Genomic DNA, 18,107 nt, shown 5'->3' on the forward strand with positions numbered 1-18,107 from the left:
AGTTGAAGCAGCTTGATGCCACAAGCAGCTGGAAATACATGCTTATAATGGAGAAAAATATGATTGCGCTAAACAAAAGTTTCTGTGTTGCCTACCGGTTGACATGCCTACATAACAGAAAAGCTACAAAGAGGGAGTTGCCAACAGGACCTCAAGGTAAATTCCATATTCTCACAGCCATTATACCAATCATTAAAGTTGGGTCCATGTATGCATAGTATTGATAATATATTAATAGTATAATTTGTGTAGTCCAGTAATATTGGGCAAATAAATAAATTAATGCCCCTGTCAAAATTTTTATCGCGTTAACGGCGGTAATTAATTTTTTGAATTAATTGCTGTTAAAATATTAGCGCCATGTGCAGAATGGCCCCTCCATACATCCCCCAACCAGTGGCAGCGCCAGGGTATGGCTGGGGTAGGCTACACCCGGTACCAAGAAATGGCTTTAGCCCCACCATGAAAAATGATGCTTAAGTAAGCAGAAATAAAGTCCGCCAACTCGCGGAGATTAAATTGCACAGACCAGCAGTTAGTAGATGATTTCAGGTAGCACTTGCTCTGGATAATGCCGAAGACTAGAAACAGTTTTGAAAACTTTTGTCACGTAGTGATCGTCTTCTCAAATAGAACATCTTTGCATAATTCTTCTGGCCAATCAATCAAGATAAAAGATAAACGGAAACAAAAGATAGAATGAAAAGTGATTGTATAGACAAGGAAAAAAAAGTCAAAAAAACCGAACGAGAGAATAATACTTATTGCATGTAGCTACATGATGTGCACATGGATTTGGTAACGCAGGTATCATGCGAACGGGCCAACAATCTGCAAATGTGTAACCGTCACTTGCCTTGCCACAAAGCGCAATTTGCGTACCAACACGCATACTTGCTGAAGCCTTATTACAGCAAGGCGAGTTAGATCACGGAGACGGAATTGCTGCCCAAAAACCTACAGACCAACCAGGACTGACGTAGAGAGAGAGACTCCCCCCCCTTCACTGGAGAACTGCGCTAAAACAGCTGATCACAACGTTCACCCCCCCCAATCAACACCTAATGAATTAAGACCCCACGGTTTGATGATTGATAGGTGTGTGTGGGCTGTCTTTCATTTTGACACACAGAACAATGTTATAATAAACATACATACGTTTGTTAAATGGATATATCCGCCTTCTTTCATTTATCTTTCCATTCCCACAACAATATACATAAAGAAATGGCATATTTTGGACATAGTTCGAATGGTGATTAATCATGATTAATTAATTTTTAAGCTGTGATTAATCTGATTACAAATTGTAATGATTTGACAGCCCTAAAATAAATACAGGATCATGTGCCATCCTCAAAGGATTCAGTGATAGCTCTGTGAAGAAAGAACGATTAAGAGAGGAGGAAGGGAAAGCAAAACAGAGATGGTACAAAGTTACCTTCTCCATGTCAGCCTGCAGTACGTTGTGTTCTTTTTTAGACTGTTGGATCTCTTGTGTTAGCTTGGTTCTGGTCTGGTTCAGCTGCTGGTCCAAAGCCTGGTGAGTATTCTGCAGCTGAGCTAGCTCCTACTCAGAACAGACAAGAAGTTGTTTTATTAAGTTTAAGAAAAGAAAATAATATTTGGGAAAGGTTTGATGGTATTATGGCTCTAGGCTGTCGCACCTTTTGACTGTCTCTCTCTTGGTCCTTGAGTTTCTGCTCCAGGGCTCGTTTGCAGCTCTCAGCGTTGTGCCTCTGACAGCTCATCTCCTCTGAGACTTGTTTCAGCTTCTGTTCAATTGATGAACACTAAGGAATAAAAGGCAGAATTGTTATCAGTCATTCAAATGCTTTCTTATGATTTTACCAGGCTTGCCTATCTTGAACAAGGGTATCTAGCAGATATTAAACAAAAACAATATATCCCATATTAATAGAGTGACCATGCACCAATCATAAGATCCTACCTTGGTCACAACCTGCTGGTGTCTGTCTGTGGCCTGACTCAGCTCGTGGCTGGTCTTGGCCACCTCTCTGTCCCGCTCAGTCAGCTCTTTGCGGGCCTGGGTCAGTTGGGTTTGAAGTTCCTGCAGCTTGGAGGCCTGGTTACGAATATCCTTCTCCTGAGTGGACAGGTTCCTCTCCAGCTCTGACACACGGCCACGCAACTCTGAGGATGAGAAGTTATAATGGAAATGTTGTTGCAGGACGTAATAGGGATATTTAACTCAAAAGTTTAACCTCTGAAAATACATCTTTCAGAGGTTGTACATGTGCAAAATGAAAGGATACCACCAACACTATAAAATATATTATTTCCCAATCAAGTGAAAACAGTCTACCTTGGTTGAGTGTCTTCAGCTGCTCCATCTGTTGGGAGGATCCACAGGGACTCTGCGCCGCTCTGGTAGAGCTCATCCGCTGGCTGCTTTTAATGGGGGTTTCCTCCAGGGCGTCCCACAGGGAGGCTCCCCGCCTCTTCAGAGGCGTTTCCATTGCATCCTGGGACTGGCGGCTGTGGGCCTGATCCTGTTGCCATGGGAATATCGAAGATCCAGCTTGGCGAGCAGCTATGTCCTTGTGGCTAACACTGACTGAGGACTGGTTCAACATCTAGAAGAGAAGAGATCATTAAACATAAGAGACTACAAAAAATAAACCCACATAATAAATATAACAAATGTACTCACTTTGACCTGCATGACTTTGAGTTCAGTCTCCAGCCTTTTTCTTTCTTCCACCTCCTGGCTGTATTTCTCCTGAAGCACATCTAGTCTGTTATCTGTGGAACACAAGAGTCAGTAAGATACATGTTTTTTTTTTTTTAAAGATGAGAAGAAGCAACATATTTAACAATTATATTAAAACCAGTCTGAGAGGAAACTATACAACTTATATAATAACAAAAAAAAATACCCTGCTGCCTGTAGGCTGCTCCAGAAACTGGGGTAGGGTAACTCTTCTGTGGAGTCGTGTAGTGCTGAATGTCAGAAGAGGAGGAGGACGACAAGGAGGAAGAGCCAGCAGGCTGCGAACGGTCCAGTTCATTCTTGTACCTGAGCAGATGGAAAGACAACAAAGGAAGAGTAATCAGTCATTCAGAAGTCAGGATCAAATAGGGTACATCTAATTATGTTAAGCATGAATTAATCAGTACTTTACGATGGAACAGCAGCAGCAAATTTGTTAATTTATCGTCACTCACTTCTTAAGCTCATGCTCCAGTCGCTCTATGGTCTTCCTGCAAGAGTTCAGCTGACCGTCAAGGTAGCTCACCTAGGTTCGGGAAAACAATTATTAGTTTTTGTTTTCTTTCAATACAGTTGATAAAAAAAAAAGGTCTAGTTGGTTTGCTTTAAATACATCTGAAATACATGACTACTGGCTGGTAAGTATTACTGATCTTGTAACCGTGTCCAATAGAATTAAACTAAATTCTAACTTCAAATTAAATAGTAATAAACCGCAGCTGATATTTCCGTTCTGTCTCACATCAGTAACTGACCTGCTGCTCTTTGACTCCGAGGTCATGGACGACCTTTTGACGAGCTTTCTCCAGAGAGTCACAAGACTCTAGCAAAGACTGGTTCTCTCTTTTCAAAGCAGAGGTCTCAGAACGTTCACCGTCCGCCTGGAGAAAGACAAACAAGTATAAGTAATCAACAATCTTTCTTTTAGCACATGTTGGAATATTGGGTATCCACTCCCATTAGGACAATGCACCAGTAATTTATGCAAGGGGTTTCAAGAGTTTAAGTGATCTATACCTATTCAATTCATTTATTTACAATGCATTCCTCTTAAACACTGACCTTTTGTTTCTGCTTTTGCAGGGTAGCCTCTAAGGAGTCCAGCTGAAACTGTTTCTGGTTCCTGTCCTTCTTCAGTTTGTCCAGCTGCGATTCCATCTCCTGGATCTTCTGCAGGGCTTTCCCTGGAAGTCCATCCTTCCACTCCTCCACAGCCCAGCTCATGGTTTAAATCCTGAATGAACAGACATGGATTTATTTGAAGGGAAAAGGCAATACCACTAATCTGCAACTCATTAATGATTCCAATATGACCCATAAGTAACAGATATTAGGGTATGAGCTGACACAAAAATGGACAGGGATAGTTCAAATGTAAATCAGGTCTTGTGTGCAAAATACAACTTGTGTTAAACATAAGGTAATTAAGCATTAGGCAGTTCAACATTTTACTTAAGTAAAAGTACAGCATCACTATGTATTAAAGTCCTCAAAGTAAAAGCTTACATTCTTCACAATGACCCATTTCAGAATCAAACAAAAATACAGAAATATTATCAGTTAAATGTACCTAAAGCATTGGAAGTAAAAGTACTCATTGCAGAATGGAAATGTTCACAAAATGTTATTATTATGGTTATTTTACTATCTGGTTTTGTATTCTATTCTAGTAGTTCGTCAGTGTGGACCAGCTTAGATTAGTAGTACAGTAATGCATTATACCATTATAGTATAACATGTCTTTTATGTGTATAAAGTAACTAGTAAGTATGAGTGTTAAAATAAATATAGCGGATTAAAAAGTACAATATTTGCCTCTAAAATGTAGTTGAGTAGAAGTGTAACGTATCATTAAATGGAAATACTCATGTAAACTACAAATATGTCATATGTACTTAGTTACTCTCTACCACTGTCGCGAGGTAATTAATAGTTACCAAAAACGACAATAACAATTGCTTGCCAGGCTTGCGTTGATGCATGACATCTCATAAACAAACATTTAGGCTAAGTTGACGTAAACTTTGAAAGCATCGTTCGCTGGAGTTTAACATTACTTTCACTTAGTTTAATAAAACGGTTATGCCCCAGACAGCCGTATTTTACAAAAGTGTGGGCATCGTGGAGTTAGCATTTATCGATTAGCTAGCGTTTGCTAACTAAACGTTAGTTAACCGTAGCTAACGTAACGGACAGCAACTAGATGCAATGTTTTTTTACAGAATACTGGATAAACGCAGGTCTGAGATAGTCGACACTGCACTTACTGTCAATATAAGAAGAAACGTTAACGTATGCGAAGTCTGTTTATGTTGGTGTTGATCTGGCGTTAACTTTAGCTGGGTTGAAAATTGTTTGAGCAAACGTTGATTTTGATTTTAAACAAAACTCCACAAATTAACGGCTGGGCGGATACAACATGCTTTTTGAAACGAGATGGCATGTTGTGTTGAAGTAAACGTATGGCTTAAACGAATCGCTACAAGAGTTAAAATTAAAGATAGATGCACACTTACTTTGGGCGCGCTACTCCTTTATCTCACAGATTGTTTGGGGTTGGTCTCGTTGGAAAATTCAAACTCACCGGAGGAAACCGAAATTCACTCAGCTCTATGCTCATTGGCTACTTCATGTGACGTCAGTCATACAACATTTCAGTTTTTGTGACGTAAATCATACACTCAACAAGATTGGTTTAGTCCCGTTTGTCCCAACAGGGCCACCGTGTGGTGTGAATTTGTAGAGGTGAATGTAACAACAAAAAAGAAAGGTCATTTTTATATTTCGTCTCTTTATTATATCTGGACGTCTTCTCCAGATAGACTTTTGAAATAACTTCTAACTTATTCGTTGTTTTCCACGATACATACACTTTAGGTCGGGATGACAAGCTCGTCTTGAGCTTGAGCCAAGTTAAGACTACATTTTACATTGTAACTTAAATATTTGAGATCCTACAATATATAAATATATATATAGATATATCTATATATCTATATATAAAATCTGCAAAGCGGACTAAGGAAAACGATCTTCTGCCAAGCATGATGAAAAAGTAAGCCTACTAAACAGTCTAGAAGTACTGTAACAGTTGACTGAAGTAAATCTGCCTCAGATCTTTTGGAAATCAGTTGGTATGGGCGGGGTAGGATTTCCTGAGACTAATTTGAATGTAGATAAAGGACAACTCTGATGTTTATACAAACATAGTGGTGGTTCAGAACACTGCAATTGTGTGCAAGTCTCTTTTCTGAAAGGGATAATGTATTTGAGAGACTTTCTGGTTAAATAAAGGTAAACAGAAATAAAGAGGTATAAATTTGAAGCAAGTGCCATACTGCCCTTTATTGAGTATCAGTGACATAATAAATAAAGAATCAGAGGTTCAGATTTAGTTATGCATAACATTCATGCCTCATAAAGTAAAAAGTCATCACAGAAATGCAGAAAAGCCTTTAATCTGTTTTTTTTGTGCAGCATGAGCATGGATTTGACTGTTATGTGCAACATGCTTTTTCTTCATGACAGAAAACCAATCAAATGCATGTTCCTACAGTCTGGCTGAAAATGAAGTGCGAAAATCTGACAAACTGAGGGTTTTGATATTTTATGGTTTGTGCAGAATTCAAACCCCTTTTCATTTATAAAACAAACATTGGAACAGACCTTTTGAATGACATGTTGTATGCAAAAGGCAGGCACCTTAGATGCACCTTTGCAGATTACAAAAAGTGTCACCTCTGGAGAGGTTGCTACAAATATGAGGCGACTCATACTCAAGGGAATACTAACCCTCAGTAACCCATGCATAAGACTGCGTCCATAGTCAAATGTAAGCAAAAGGGAGAAGCAACAGCTTTTTAAAAGAATAAAGGAATTAGATATAACTGTAGTTTCTCTGGTGGGGCATGATGTGAAGACAGCAAGGCCAACTGTCCATGAACATAAATTAAGAAAACATAACAAAATGTGCTTACATGTCATTTTGACATCATTTTGTCACAGAAATTGTAAAAAGATTTAGTGCAACTAGAACCCTAACATAAGGCCTAGGTGATGATCTTGGCATTGCCTCAAGTTCAAACTTCTGAAAGCCACCTTGACACACTGCATGCTCACTCATAAGAGAGACAGTTTTACAACATGTAACTGCTCCTTTTTTCTAATGATGTCAGGGTTCTTTGAAAACAATTAAACACAAGAAACACTTTGAGCATCTCTGAAAATCCTGGTTGTCAACATGATTTGACAACCATGCAGGTAAATATAGGGGGAGATACAATTTATTTTTAAATAATGTTCATAAAATTCAAAGTTTGTGAGGATGATACCTCTGAAATGATCACCTGCGTCTAAAATAAATACTGCGTGTTAAAAATCTGCCCTCAGGTGCTTAAGAAATTTCATTCCCAAGGTAATGACAATCTGCATTCATGCTGCTTAAAAAACAAGGTACAATAATGCATTTCTAGACAAAAGGCAACAAAAGCTACCGTGTTGTTCCTTTTTTCCTGAGAGCCTTGACCCAGGATCATTGGTCAGGTAATGGTTCAAATGTCCTCACTGGGATTTAAGAAGCAGCATGGTCTCAGATCAGCACCCCTATTTAAGGATAGACTGTGAATAGAGGATTATAGCTGGTTCCTATCAGAATAACCCATGGCCCCTTTGGTCAACAAGGCTCATATGAAACATTTTTTACAGAAACATGCAACACTTTTTCTGGTTCTTTAAAACAAGACAAACAAACCACTTGTTATTCATTTAGGAAAAGTTCTTTGCATTCTCTTCTCCGTTGCTACAGAGTATCTGATGCATGGTCAGTCCTCATATTTTTACATTTTAAATAAGAACCTATGAAGCCAGCTAATCAGTTTGATAGAATAAAATGTATTGGCTGGGTATCAGTATAATGCCCTTTATAACAACTACCAGCTTGTACAGAAGTCCAAATCATTAAACAATTTCTCTGGAGGACAACTGTGCATCTGAAACGGCTGACGAAGACATAAATGATGATGAAACACGTGGGTTGATGGGTGTAATGAACACAGGCAGAACATGTAGTTTATGTGGCGTTCAAATGAAAGGGGTGCTTCCCCGAAAAGACAGCTTTAAAAGGCAGATTTAAGTTATGTTTTTATCGCGTTGAATGGGTTTATTGAGTTTTAGCACACAGTAAGAAAGTATTTAAGTCACTTTTTTTCATTCCAAACATTTTTACCATTATTTGTTTGCTTTGACTCCAGGTCTGACAGGAAGTGTGGAGTTTCAGGTAGAAAACATGATTATCGTCACATAAAGTGTTGAAAAAAAGACATGAAAAAAACCCATCAGGCAAGAAAAACAATAAAGTGGGTGACCATAAAACAGAGAGGTATAAGATGCATAGCATGCGTTTGTGATGTTTCTTTTTGTTGTTGCTGTTTTAAAGAGAGGTTCCTTATTCCAGTGCGTCTCTCTTTAAACTCATTGTTTATTTCTGCTCCTCGATTTCCCGTTTGACTTCCGCTACATAATTGTGATCTTTCCCATGAGCCATCTCCATGATGGCAACAGCCTGAAAACAGAAAAGCATGAAAATCATAGAAACTACAATATTTGGAATAACTAGAGATTACAAATGTGTGATGTGTTTTGTTTCCTAAACATTCGTACAGCGTAGGTAGGACATCAAAATTCATGAAGAAACGGACTTACCTAATATGTCTACATTTCTGCTCACTTATTTAATGCTTTTAATTTTACTTTAATGTTCTGTATTCACTTTGCCAAATAATAACTAATTTGTGCCCTACAGTATGACTATATTTAGAATTATATGGAAAAATGCACCAAACCATTTGTTGTGATTGTTGTTTTTTTACGCTAAATGTCTGTGCATAGTTTAGATTTTCGATTATATTATTACCAGTTCATAGGTTCTAAATACTTGATTGTTTTTTTGTATATTATGAGATAAAGTCATTTTTTAAAAATCATACTGTATTAAGTCCTTGGGTGCATGGGACTATCGTTATTTCATACAATAAAGTGAAATATTGTTTGACAAAAGCACAAATGAGTTGGTATGCATAATGTCCAGATGTCAGTAAACGTACCCTCTTCAAAGCTCTGATTCCTTGTTTCTTCTTCTCCAGCCCCAAATACAGACGTCCCAGTTTTAAATACATAGACGCCACGTTCAGAGAGTAGGCCGGGTAGTGAACGCTGCAGAGAGAACATTATTTATACATCACATCAAGCTGTGAATGCGAGATGAAACAATGTTGATTGATGTTACAACGGGTTTTGTTGTTGTACTATACAAGTTCAGAACATATAAAACTAGTAGAGTTCAACAGCAAAATATGAAAGATATTTCAGATGTTGTGGAGTGTTGTGTAACACAGAGGGAAATATGTTGAGTGTGAGTGTATTCAAACAACCCAATATAACATCTGTTGTAGAGTACATACTGTATATTGTAAGCAGGACAGAGAACTCTTCATGGGGAGAAAGGTTAAAGTCATATTGTATTATTTTAAGCGGCAAAGTCCAGTTAAATCATTTAATTAAAGCAGTAAAATAGGAATAAAATACATATTCTTAGCATATTTTGCCTGGAAATGTCATAAATGCATTTCAATACTGGAGTGTTTCTACAGGGCTTTACCACCCACTTCTTTGTTTAAAGATTGTGTCGCCGTTGTAACTCATTGTTACTTCTTATAAGGATCTATTGTAACTTCAATCCTGATTCTATACAGATCCCCCAAAGATGAATTCACCTGTACGGCTGAACGATCTTCTCTCCGTATCTCAACGCTCCGTCCCAGTCCTGCATGTAGAGGCAGACTCCCATGGCCTGATACATCATGTGCAGCATGTACACGTTTGTGTCTGCAAATATCGCTCCCATCTTCTCCAGGCTGAGCTCACAAATCTCAAGCAGCTCACTGGGGGGTGCCAGAGTCAAGGAATAATGACACAAACAATGCTTAGAAGAAGAAAAGGAGGCTGGGAAGTGAAAGGTTGAAAACGGAGTGGAAATGTAAGAGAAATGCAGTTGTAAACCGAGGAAGAGGATATTTTTGTAGTGTTTGGCTCTCCTGAACTCCTCGATCACAATCTTGGCGTAATGGACCATGGCTTTGATTTTCTCTGGCTCTGGTGGAGAACTCAGCTTCCTGGTCTCCATTTTTGCTTTGTCCTAGAAAGAAAATAAAGGGAATGATTTGAGGATCAATTTCACGGAAACATATCATACATAAGGTAATCTAAACCATTAAGGGAGTTATGCACAATGGGAGCTACTCAAAGCTGGAAATGACAAACTAGATACGATTTTCACATTTTTCCAAAGGCAAAACTGTTGATTATTGATACCAGATACATGTTTCCACAAGTTTGGTCTAATTTCCAAAAGAATAAGATAAAGACTGGAGAACTATTGTTTTTATTTAACTGTCATAAACCCAAACAGCTCAAAGCACGTACTCCAGAAACGTTGGATTACGTTATATTCTACAATCTGCTGCTCCTACGCAGTGGTCTCTGCCAAATGGTAATTAATATTTACTGGCTAATGGGGGCAACAATATAGACAAAAAAAACTTGAGACAGATAAGGCTATCATACCTTAGACTTGGAGGTGCACTCAGTACACTGGCATGAGAAGAAGTAGGAATCTAACAACCTCTCTTTCCTGTCTTCTGTTGGATAGAGCAGGTCTATGTAGCTGTTAAAGACCTACAGAGGGAGAGGGGGAAGAACATCTAATAATGACAGAAATAAGCCTTTCTTGTTTCTCTACATGATTGTGAGTGTTATCAGCATTGCTGTCACTGAGAGGTATCTTTGTTGTGTGATTAGTCCATTGTCCACTTACTTCATCTCCAGGGTCTATCTCTCTGATTGCTCTGACCTCTGCCACTGTGCCTTTATAGGTCACGATGACATTAGGACTACAGCTGTGATTCATCAGTGCTACACTACAAGGAAAAGGAAAGGAGGAGAAGCACAACGGTTTAAAAAAAAAAAATGAAATCAGAGAAATAATAACATTAAAGGTGGGGTAGGTAAGTTTGAGAAACCGGCTCGAGATACACTTTTTGTTATATTCCATGGAATGCTCTTAACATCCCGATAGCAATGAATATCTGAAGTGCTTTGACAAAAGATCCATAAAAAAATGTCATCTGTGGAAGCCGTAGTACTGTAAAAAGCACGACCAATCATTTTAGCCGGCCCGGCTAAAATAACTGGATGGCCTACCTGCCTGTCAGCCTTCCATCTGTGCACAAACTTATCTCGTGCGCGTTCGTGTGTGTTGGAGGAGGGGCTCTGTAAGGAAGTGGCAGATTTTTTCCGGTTGTATATTTTAAAATTTGCACTCGAGCTGGTTTCTCCAAAATTACCTACCCCACCTTTAAGCATCTCTTTAATGTTGGGAATAAACACCTACAATAAAACAAATAAAGCAAATCCAAAGCAGATGAGTCATATTAAAAAGTGAAATACACTGATTATTGGATGGACTGTTGATGATGTGTCACATTGACTACTTACTCTGGAAAAACAGCTGATCCCAGATGGGAGAGCTCCTCATCCTCTATGGTGAAACCATTACAGTTAACCTGGAGACAAGAAAGAAGAATAGAAATGGGAGCGAAAGAAGAAATGGAGCCAGAAAGAAAGAAGACACAAACAAACAGCTGAAGAGAGAACAGCAGGGTGAGTACTAAGATATGAATAATATATTTGAGTATGATATTTGTATAATGTGCTGTAATGCCTGCTCTAATGAGGAGGAAATCCGGTAGTGGGGATTGAATGTTGCTTTTAAAGGGAAGACAACAGGGCTGTTGGTGAAGCTTAGAGAGAAAGAGGAAAGCAGCACTGACAGACGGATCAAATTAAAGGGCTAACCGCTGTAGTGTGTGTGTGTGTGTGTGTGTGTGTGTGTGTGTGTGTGTGTGTGTGTGTGTGTGTGTGTGTGTGTGTGTGTGACCGCTGTAGTGTGTGTGTGTGTGTGTGTGTGACATAGATTCTAGTTTGCTTACATGTGTATCCGATAACAAGTGAATGACAACCATGTGAGAAATAGAAACCACAAGCAACACTCTGAACCCAACAACATTTGTCATAGAGAGAACATTTCAAACTGAGAAATGTTATGAACTTGTTACCCAAATAATGTGTGAAAAAAGCTTCTACGGTTGAAATAGTGATATATCATCAAAATCCTTTTATTCTTCTTAACTTTTATCCAAACATTTGGCCCTAATCTGAACCTGTAAAAACATGAAATCATGTGCTCTTCTGTGCAACTAGGAAGCCCTGAATGACTATATAAGTTTAAGTACAGAAAGTAAAATAGTTTAGTTTTTTTCCATTATTGGTAACACTTGGGTTTAGCATGCTTTGAGTATGAGTAATGAGTGAACATGTTATCTCTTTTGTGTACGTTGCAATTATGAGATTGAGAAAAGTCAACAGCTGTCAATGTGCCAGCGAAAACCTCTCTCCTAACTAATCAAACAACGGTTACAAAACACACCGGAGGTCCAGGATCCTTCTAGGATCACAGAGTTTATTTGGCAGTGGATTTCTAGGTGGGAACGACAAAGCGCTGTAGAATTGTACCTGTGCAAATAGTTCAGTGAGAGCCTGATCGCCTGGAATATCACTGATGTGTTTGGAGTAAAAGTGGTGCAGCGCTGCTATGTCTGCATTGTTCATCTCGTCCTTCTCACTGTCCATCTTATCTAAATCTGAAAAAAGGCAATGAACACAGACAGAGAAAGAGTAAGAGACAACAAAGACAGGCAGGATGTCGACAGAGTATAAAAACCAAAAGGTGGAGAGAAAAAGAAGGCGCTTGAACATTGGAGTTTTTTGGCCACCAGCTGGACATAAGACTTTAGTTCTTATAAGAGTTTAAGGCAGTCCTTCCATTTTAGAAAATAGGGACTGGTAAAAGAGAAGCATGAGGGCCAACTAAACAAACAACACTGTTAGGTGGGAGTCTGATACATTAACAGATATTAAACATAACCTTTACTATTCATACGTCAAAGAATCCACTTCAAAGTCCTGCTCATAACTCACAAAGCCCTCAACAATCAGGCCCCCCCCCCCACCTCACAGACCTGCTGCACCACCACACCCCTTCCCGCTGCCTCCGACCATCAGAAGCCAACCTCCAATCCATCCCCACCCACATCAATCACCGGACATGGGGGGACAGAGCCTTCTCCGTTGCTGCCCCCTCCCTCTGGAACTCACTCCCCCATCCCATCAGACCTCACCACCTTCAAAAAACTCACCTCTTCAATCTGGCTTTTAATGTGTGATTGTTTTTGTATTGCTTGATTTTGATTTGACTTTAACTATATTTATTTGTTGTTCTTTTCTTTTCACTATCTTTGTAAAGCGACTTTGAGCATCTGTAAAAGCGCTAACAAAATAAATCTATTATTATTATCATACAGAGTGCTTTTCTGTTGCAGTTGCTTCACAAAAGAAGCAGTCAGTGTTAGTGGGTGTAGCATTCCACTGCTGCAGTATAGGTCATGTGTCGTTGTCAGTCACACACACATCCAGAGACACATCCACACATCCAGAGACACATCCAGAGACACACACACACACACACACACACACACACACACACACACACACACACACACACACACACACACACACACACACACACACACACACACACACACACACACACACACTTTATGTGCATGAGGGTCAGGCGTGAAGGTTAATTATGTGACAATCCTCTGATGACACATTGAGTCTGCAACAACAGTTTAGACTAAATGATAACAGCAAATGGAGAGGAGAAAACTGTTTGCGGGCACTTACATGAAACACAGTCCCATTAATGTGTATTTTGACAAACACTCTTTGTACCCATCCTTCATTAACTTACTGTGTATGATTATGCTATAAATCTTGAATTGGTCAATAAATGAAACGTTGTGAAAACCAAATTTTACATTAATAGCGACCAAAATTATCACGGATATCTGTATAAATATGGTATGATTAAAAGTTATTTATCTTATATTTACTTATATAATAGTCATTTAATGCACTCGTGCACACACACAATTCCCTGCAAAATGCTGCACAGTATCTAAATCTTGGTAATGAAACATTGCTATAATGGTTCATTTTAAAGATGAAACATTTATACTAGTCGTTGGCAATTTAACCATGGTTTATGGCAAATCAGGTAACAGTTTCATCTCTTATTTACACAGCGTTTGATTTTCTCACCACAACCATTGTGTGTAATTATCGGCTGACAACGAATACGGAGCACATATGTTATCACGAAAGAGCTTCTCAGTACAATCTGTCTCCCCAAAATGAGGGTTCAGTACCTAGCCCAAGGGCACAGTGGCAGTAGATTTTAAACGGAGCATAGAGAAAATGAAATTACAGCACCCAGAACCTTGGGATTTAAATCCCAGAGCTCTGGAGCCTGTGAGTGAATAAAAAGAGACAGAACCAGGACCGGAGGCTACAGCAGAGGATATATATAGAGACACTGCTATAACTGAAGAGACACAGAACACTCACACACTCACACATAACATGTAACTAAAAGAACACACAGATGTAACTAACATGTGCATGCTCATATACTCCTACACACACAGACACACAGACACACACACACATATATATATATATCTACTTACGGGCTTCAAACTCGCTGAGCAGTAGCAGCCTTTCAGAAGGGTCGCGCTCTGGTGTTACTCTCTGCAACATGACAGACATTTAAATGAATAATCATGAAAATAAAAACAACCTTTTTCTAGGCTTTATTATCGCAAATGTTGTTGTTTTTTTAAGTGCAAGAAAGCAGCATCGGCTTCAGAAACTTTGGTGTTAAATGGCACTAACATTTACTTTAAACACAGACGTCAACTATTACAATAAGAAGGCTATGTTCACGTTGCCAAAGTATAGTTTGTAGTAGTAGTGCTTTGTGTTATTGTTTTAACTCGCTCAGAGCGTGTTTAATGTGGTCAAAGCTGATTAACTTAAACTAATTATACACCTCTAACATTACTCATGCAAAAGTATCAAATTAAACTGAGATCAGTTAAGTTGATGCATTGTTTCTCCAGCGGCTCAGAGCTGGTTTATTGACTAAAATAAGATCTAGCTCATGACATTTACATTATATCTGAACAGCTACTTATATTATTTGACTCGTTATCTTCTTTAACGTTCCTACTTTTAGTTTTCCATGCTCTGGTGATGACGGGGAAATACCATATTAACTCTTATGGTTAACTGGTTGCTAACACATACTTGTTTTTCTTGTTAATGTACCTGTTTGAGGATGATTCGAGCCACCAGTCGGACAGTCTCTGATGGACACCAGTTCTCCCCATAGGCACACATAGCTACACACTCCAGCTTATGCATGGTCCAATCGCTTCTCTGCACAAATAACACACACATGGAGAACAGTTGGTAACCCTCCTTTATTACAGCAATTCATCTCATTCAACAGGACAATACTTGAGAGACAAAAGCAATAATGCGAGACAAGAAGACAGAGCAACTTAAATTAACACAATGGATGATAAATTATTTGTATTATCATCTATAAATTATTGGCCGTTGCATTTGTATAAGACAATAGAAAACTCCTTACTTTTACTGCAGTGTGCCGAGTGTGTTTTATGACATGAAACTAAAACTAGACAGAGGCAGAGGGCGGATAGACTGAATCGTCATAGCAACAGCAGTTTAAATGTGTGCCTGCATGGAGCTGTGGGGTCCAACGTTCAAATGTAGGTTACAAGAACAAAGAATTAAGAAGATTTTTAAGACATATTTTTTTAACTAAACATTACTTATATTATTTCATTTTCTTTAGTTAACAATCGCACGAAAAATCTGCGCATTGTGTTTTTCAGCAATTTTAAATTGTGCAACATTTTGATGTAACAGATCAACCTGTTTGTGTTCAGTTCCTTCAGTTGACCATATCAATTGGTACACATATCTGCAAATAGAAACAACAAGCCTGCCATGAAAATTCAAAAAGGGAAGCAGAAAGCACTCTTACCTGACACTCTACATTGCAGTAGTGGGCCTGCTTACATTTTCCACACTTAAAAAGGTCTTCTCTCCTGCAACGACATGAAGACACAACACGTTACTCCACTACAGATGTGATGAATGTGTCGGTGTAACAGTATTTCCGCAGGATATAAACGTATTCATCTACATGAAATAACACACTCCTTCAGCTGGGGAGAAGTCTTTACCTGATGCTTACAGTTGCTAACCGTGGGATTAAAAACAAATGTTTTAGAAACTTGGCATATTCATTGTTAAACAGAAAGTCTTGTAGGTTTGCTTTAATCATGTGACAAAAGCAGGAATACACAAATTAATAACAAATAAGCTGAAACAACAACAGCAAGTAATAAGTTGCCAAAACCTTTTATAAATAACTACTCCATATGCATAAAACTTTCCAAATGAATTACAAGCCAATTCCATTCCAGTCAAATCAGTTGTTTAACACAAGTGATTAAGGATTATCTCAGCAGGAGACACATTCATAGAGTGTTTCTGAGTGATTATGAACAGATGTACACACATGTCCACCACCTCCATTGGACTCTTACCCCTCCACCTGTCTTCGGACACATGGACAACTATATTTAGCACCCTAACCTTTTACTGCTCTACAAAACTTAACGGCAGCTTGAGTAGGAAGCATGTGTGAATGAAAGTGGCAGACAGAGAGGGAGAGTTCATTTAACTCTAAAAAGTCTCAAAAAGAGCCACACACACACACACACACACACACACACACACACACACACACACACACACACACACACACACACACACTAAACTTTATACTTAAAAATAACATATATAGAACATTATATAATAGACTGGGTTGTCTTTCTTGCATTGACTTTTAGGTTCATAAAAGCATGTGTAGGATTCGTAGAGATAAACAGAGAGTACTTGAAGTGTGGTGGTGAAGTCAGAAATGTGATACTACAAAGAAACGTTAGAACATGACTGAAGTGACTCTTTAAGTGAGCTAACTACCCGTTATCAGTGGTAATTTATAACTAAATACATTTATTAAAATACTGTGAAACTTTGCGGTACTTGACTTGAGTGTGTCCATTTTATTTTACTTTATACTTCTACTTCACATTAATTCACAAGGATATATTGTATATTTTTCTCATAATCTTAAAACATAATGTAACTCAACCATAAATTATTGATATGTTAAGATACCTATCAGTGTAAAAAGGGAATATTATGAGCCCCACCTTCATTGACTACACTACTAAAGTGATAAACACATTATTGGATAATAACAAATGTAAAAATGGTAATCCAGCAATGCAATATTTATGATTAAGAAATGTTTCATCCTGCATGATTTTACTTTAGGTACTTAATACACATTTTGAATGCAGTACTTTCAATGGTAACAGATACTGTTACTTAAGTGACATTTGTCAATATTTCTTCCTGCACTACCTGTAATTGTGAGTAGCCTATTTAAGAATGTGTGCTAGCATATAAATAGACTCATTGGTACAACAGGGAAGCAGGTTTCTTTATAACCACTACTACTAATGTTTGCATCTATTTTAGGCTCTCCTGACGGCAGTGCATTGAAGACATTCTGCAGAGTCAGTCAGGTGAGCTACTGCCTGCACGGTTGACCCACTTAAGTCTGCAGAGGTTCACAAGCTAACCTAGCTATGCATGGAGGTTAGCCTGCGTCCATCTGGACCCTTCAGTCCCTTTCTTTGCTTTAATAAAAGAACACAATAAAACACAACACCCTGGAGCTAGCCGTCTCAGAGGTGTTTTCCCAGCTGTGTTATGGAGGTAAGGTGTTACCTGGAGAAGCAGTTCTCACAGTGTGCTTCCCTCTCATTCACCGTCAACACGTACGAGTAAGCCGGGCAGGCGAACACCAGCTCCCCCGCAGAGAAGTGCCTCACCGCCCGCAGGCCCCTGCCGCTGCCCGGGCTCAGGAACCGCTCCGTCCCCTCTATACCTTCGTTCATATTGTTTTGTCTATTTATTGTTCTCCTGTCAGATGCCACCGACCACCACCTGTGTCTGCTGGCTGTTCCTCTAATCAGCTTCTGCCCTGAGCCCTGGCTTCTTCTCCGGTCCTCTGGGTGTCCGGGCGGCTCTCAGCGCCCCCTGCCGGAGAGGAGACCTCACAGACAGCTACTGGTGTGCACTACTGTAGTCCACTGTTAGGTGTAGTGAACAATGAATTAGGCCTACTGATGCTCTGTCAGTGATAACATACATAGTTATTTTATCAGTAAACGTTTGATGTATATTG

General features: G+C 39.0%; 2 protein-coding genes across 2 annotated transcripts in view; both read right to left on the minus strand.

Annotated features, from left to right (window-relative positions):
• The window catches only part of cenpf (centromere protein F), an 18,205-nt gene extending 12,894 nt beyond the window's left edge, over nucleotides 1-5,311 (minus strand). The window contains exons 1-10 of the mRNA XM_010767405.1: nucleotides 5,251-5,311; nucleotides 3,797-3,968; nucleotides 3,490-3,615; nucleotides 3,190-3,260; nucleotides 2,901-3,040; nucleotides 2,675-2,766; nucleotides 2,327-2,597; nucleotides 1,952-2,154; nucleotides 1,668-1,793; nucleotides 1,434-1,570 (exon numbers count right to left, since the gene is read on the minus strand). Coding sequence (XP_010765707.1) covers nucleotides 1,434-1,570; nucleotides 1,668-1,793; nucleotides 1,952-2,154; nucleotides 2,327-2,597; nucleotides 2,675-2,766; nucleotides 2,901-3,040; nucleotides 3,190-3,260; nucleotides 3,490-3,615; nucleotides 3,797-3,958 — 1,328 coding nt within the window. The 5' untranslated portion in view covers nucleotides 3,959-3,968; nucleotides 5,251-5,311. The remainder of the gene's footprint in view (nucleotides 1-1,433; nucleotides 1,571-1,667; nucleotides 1,794-1,951; nucleotides 2,155-2,326; nucleotides 2,598-2,674; nucleotides 2,767-2,900; nucleotides 3,041-3,189; nucleotides 3,261-3,489; nucleotides 3,616-3,796; nucleotides 3,969-5,250) is intronic.
• Nucleotides 5,312-6,049: 738 nt separating this feature from the next.
• Nucleotides 6,050-17,937, minus strand: smyd2a (SET and MYND domain containing 2a). Its single transcript, XM_010767403.1, has 12 exons — nucleotides 17,648-17,937; nucleotides 15,825-15,888; nucleotides 15,080-15,190; nucleotides 14,440-14,500; nucleotides 12,362-12,489; nucleotides 11,285-11,352; nucleotides 10,605-10,707; nucleotides 10,355-10,465; nucleotides 9,806-9,926; nucleotides 9,505-9,679; nucleotides 8,836-8,944; nucleotides 6,050-8,294 (listed from the first exon to the last, which is right to left on the minus strand). Exons 1-12 carry the CDS (start codon nucleotides 17,815-17,817, stop codon nucleotides 8,211-8,213), a joined length of 1,305 nt encoding a protein of 434 aa, XP_010765705.1. The 5' UTR covers nucleotides 17,818-17,937; the 3' UTR covers nucleotides 6,050-8,210.
• Between the last annotated feature and the right edge of the window lie 170 nt (nucleotides 17,938-18,107).

Source organism: Notothenia coriiceps, unplaced genomic scaffold (genome assembly GCF_000735185.1).
Source record: "Notothenia coriiceps isolate Sejong01 unplaced genomic scaffold, NC01 NC01_scaffold00004321, whole genome shotgun sequence".
Lineage (NCBI taxonomy): Eukaryota > Metazoa > Chordata > Actinopteri > Perciformes > Nototheniidae > Notothenia > Notothenia coriiceps.

What these genes read in the sequence shown, in the direction of transcription:
- smyd2a (XM_010767403.1), bottom strand. Translation starts at nt 17,817, where the DNA reads ATGAACGAAGGTATAGAGGGGACGGAGCGGTTCCTGAGCCCGGGCAGC. An exon ending in TGTGAGAACTGCTTCTCCAG is followed by an intron (nt 15,889 to 17,647) that starts GTAACACCTTAC and finishes ATGTCGTTGCAG; the next exon opens with GAGAGAAGACCTTTTTAAGT. An exon ending in AGATAGACCCTGGAGATGAA is followed by an intron (nt 10,466 to 10,604) that starts GTAAGTGGACAA and finishes CTCCCTCTGTAG; the next exon opens with GTCTTTAACAGCTACATAGA.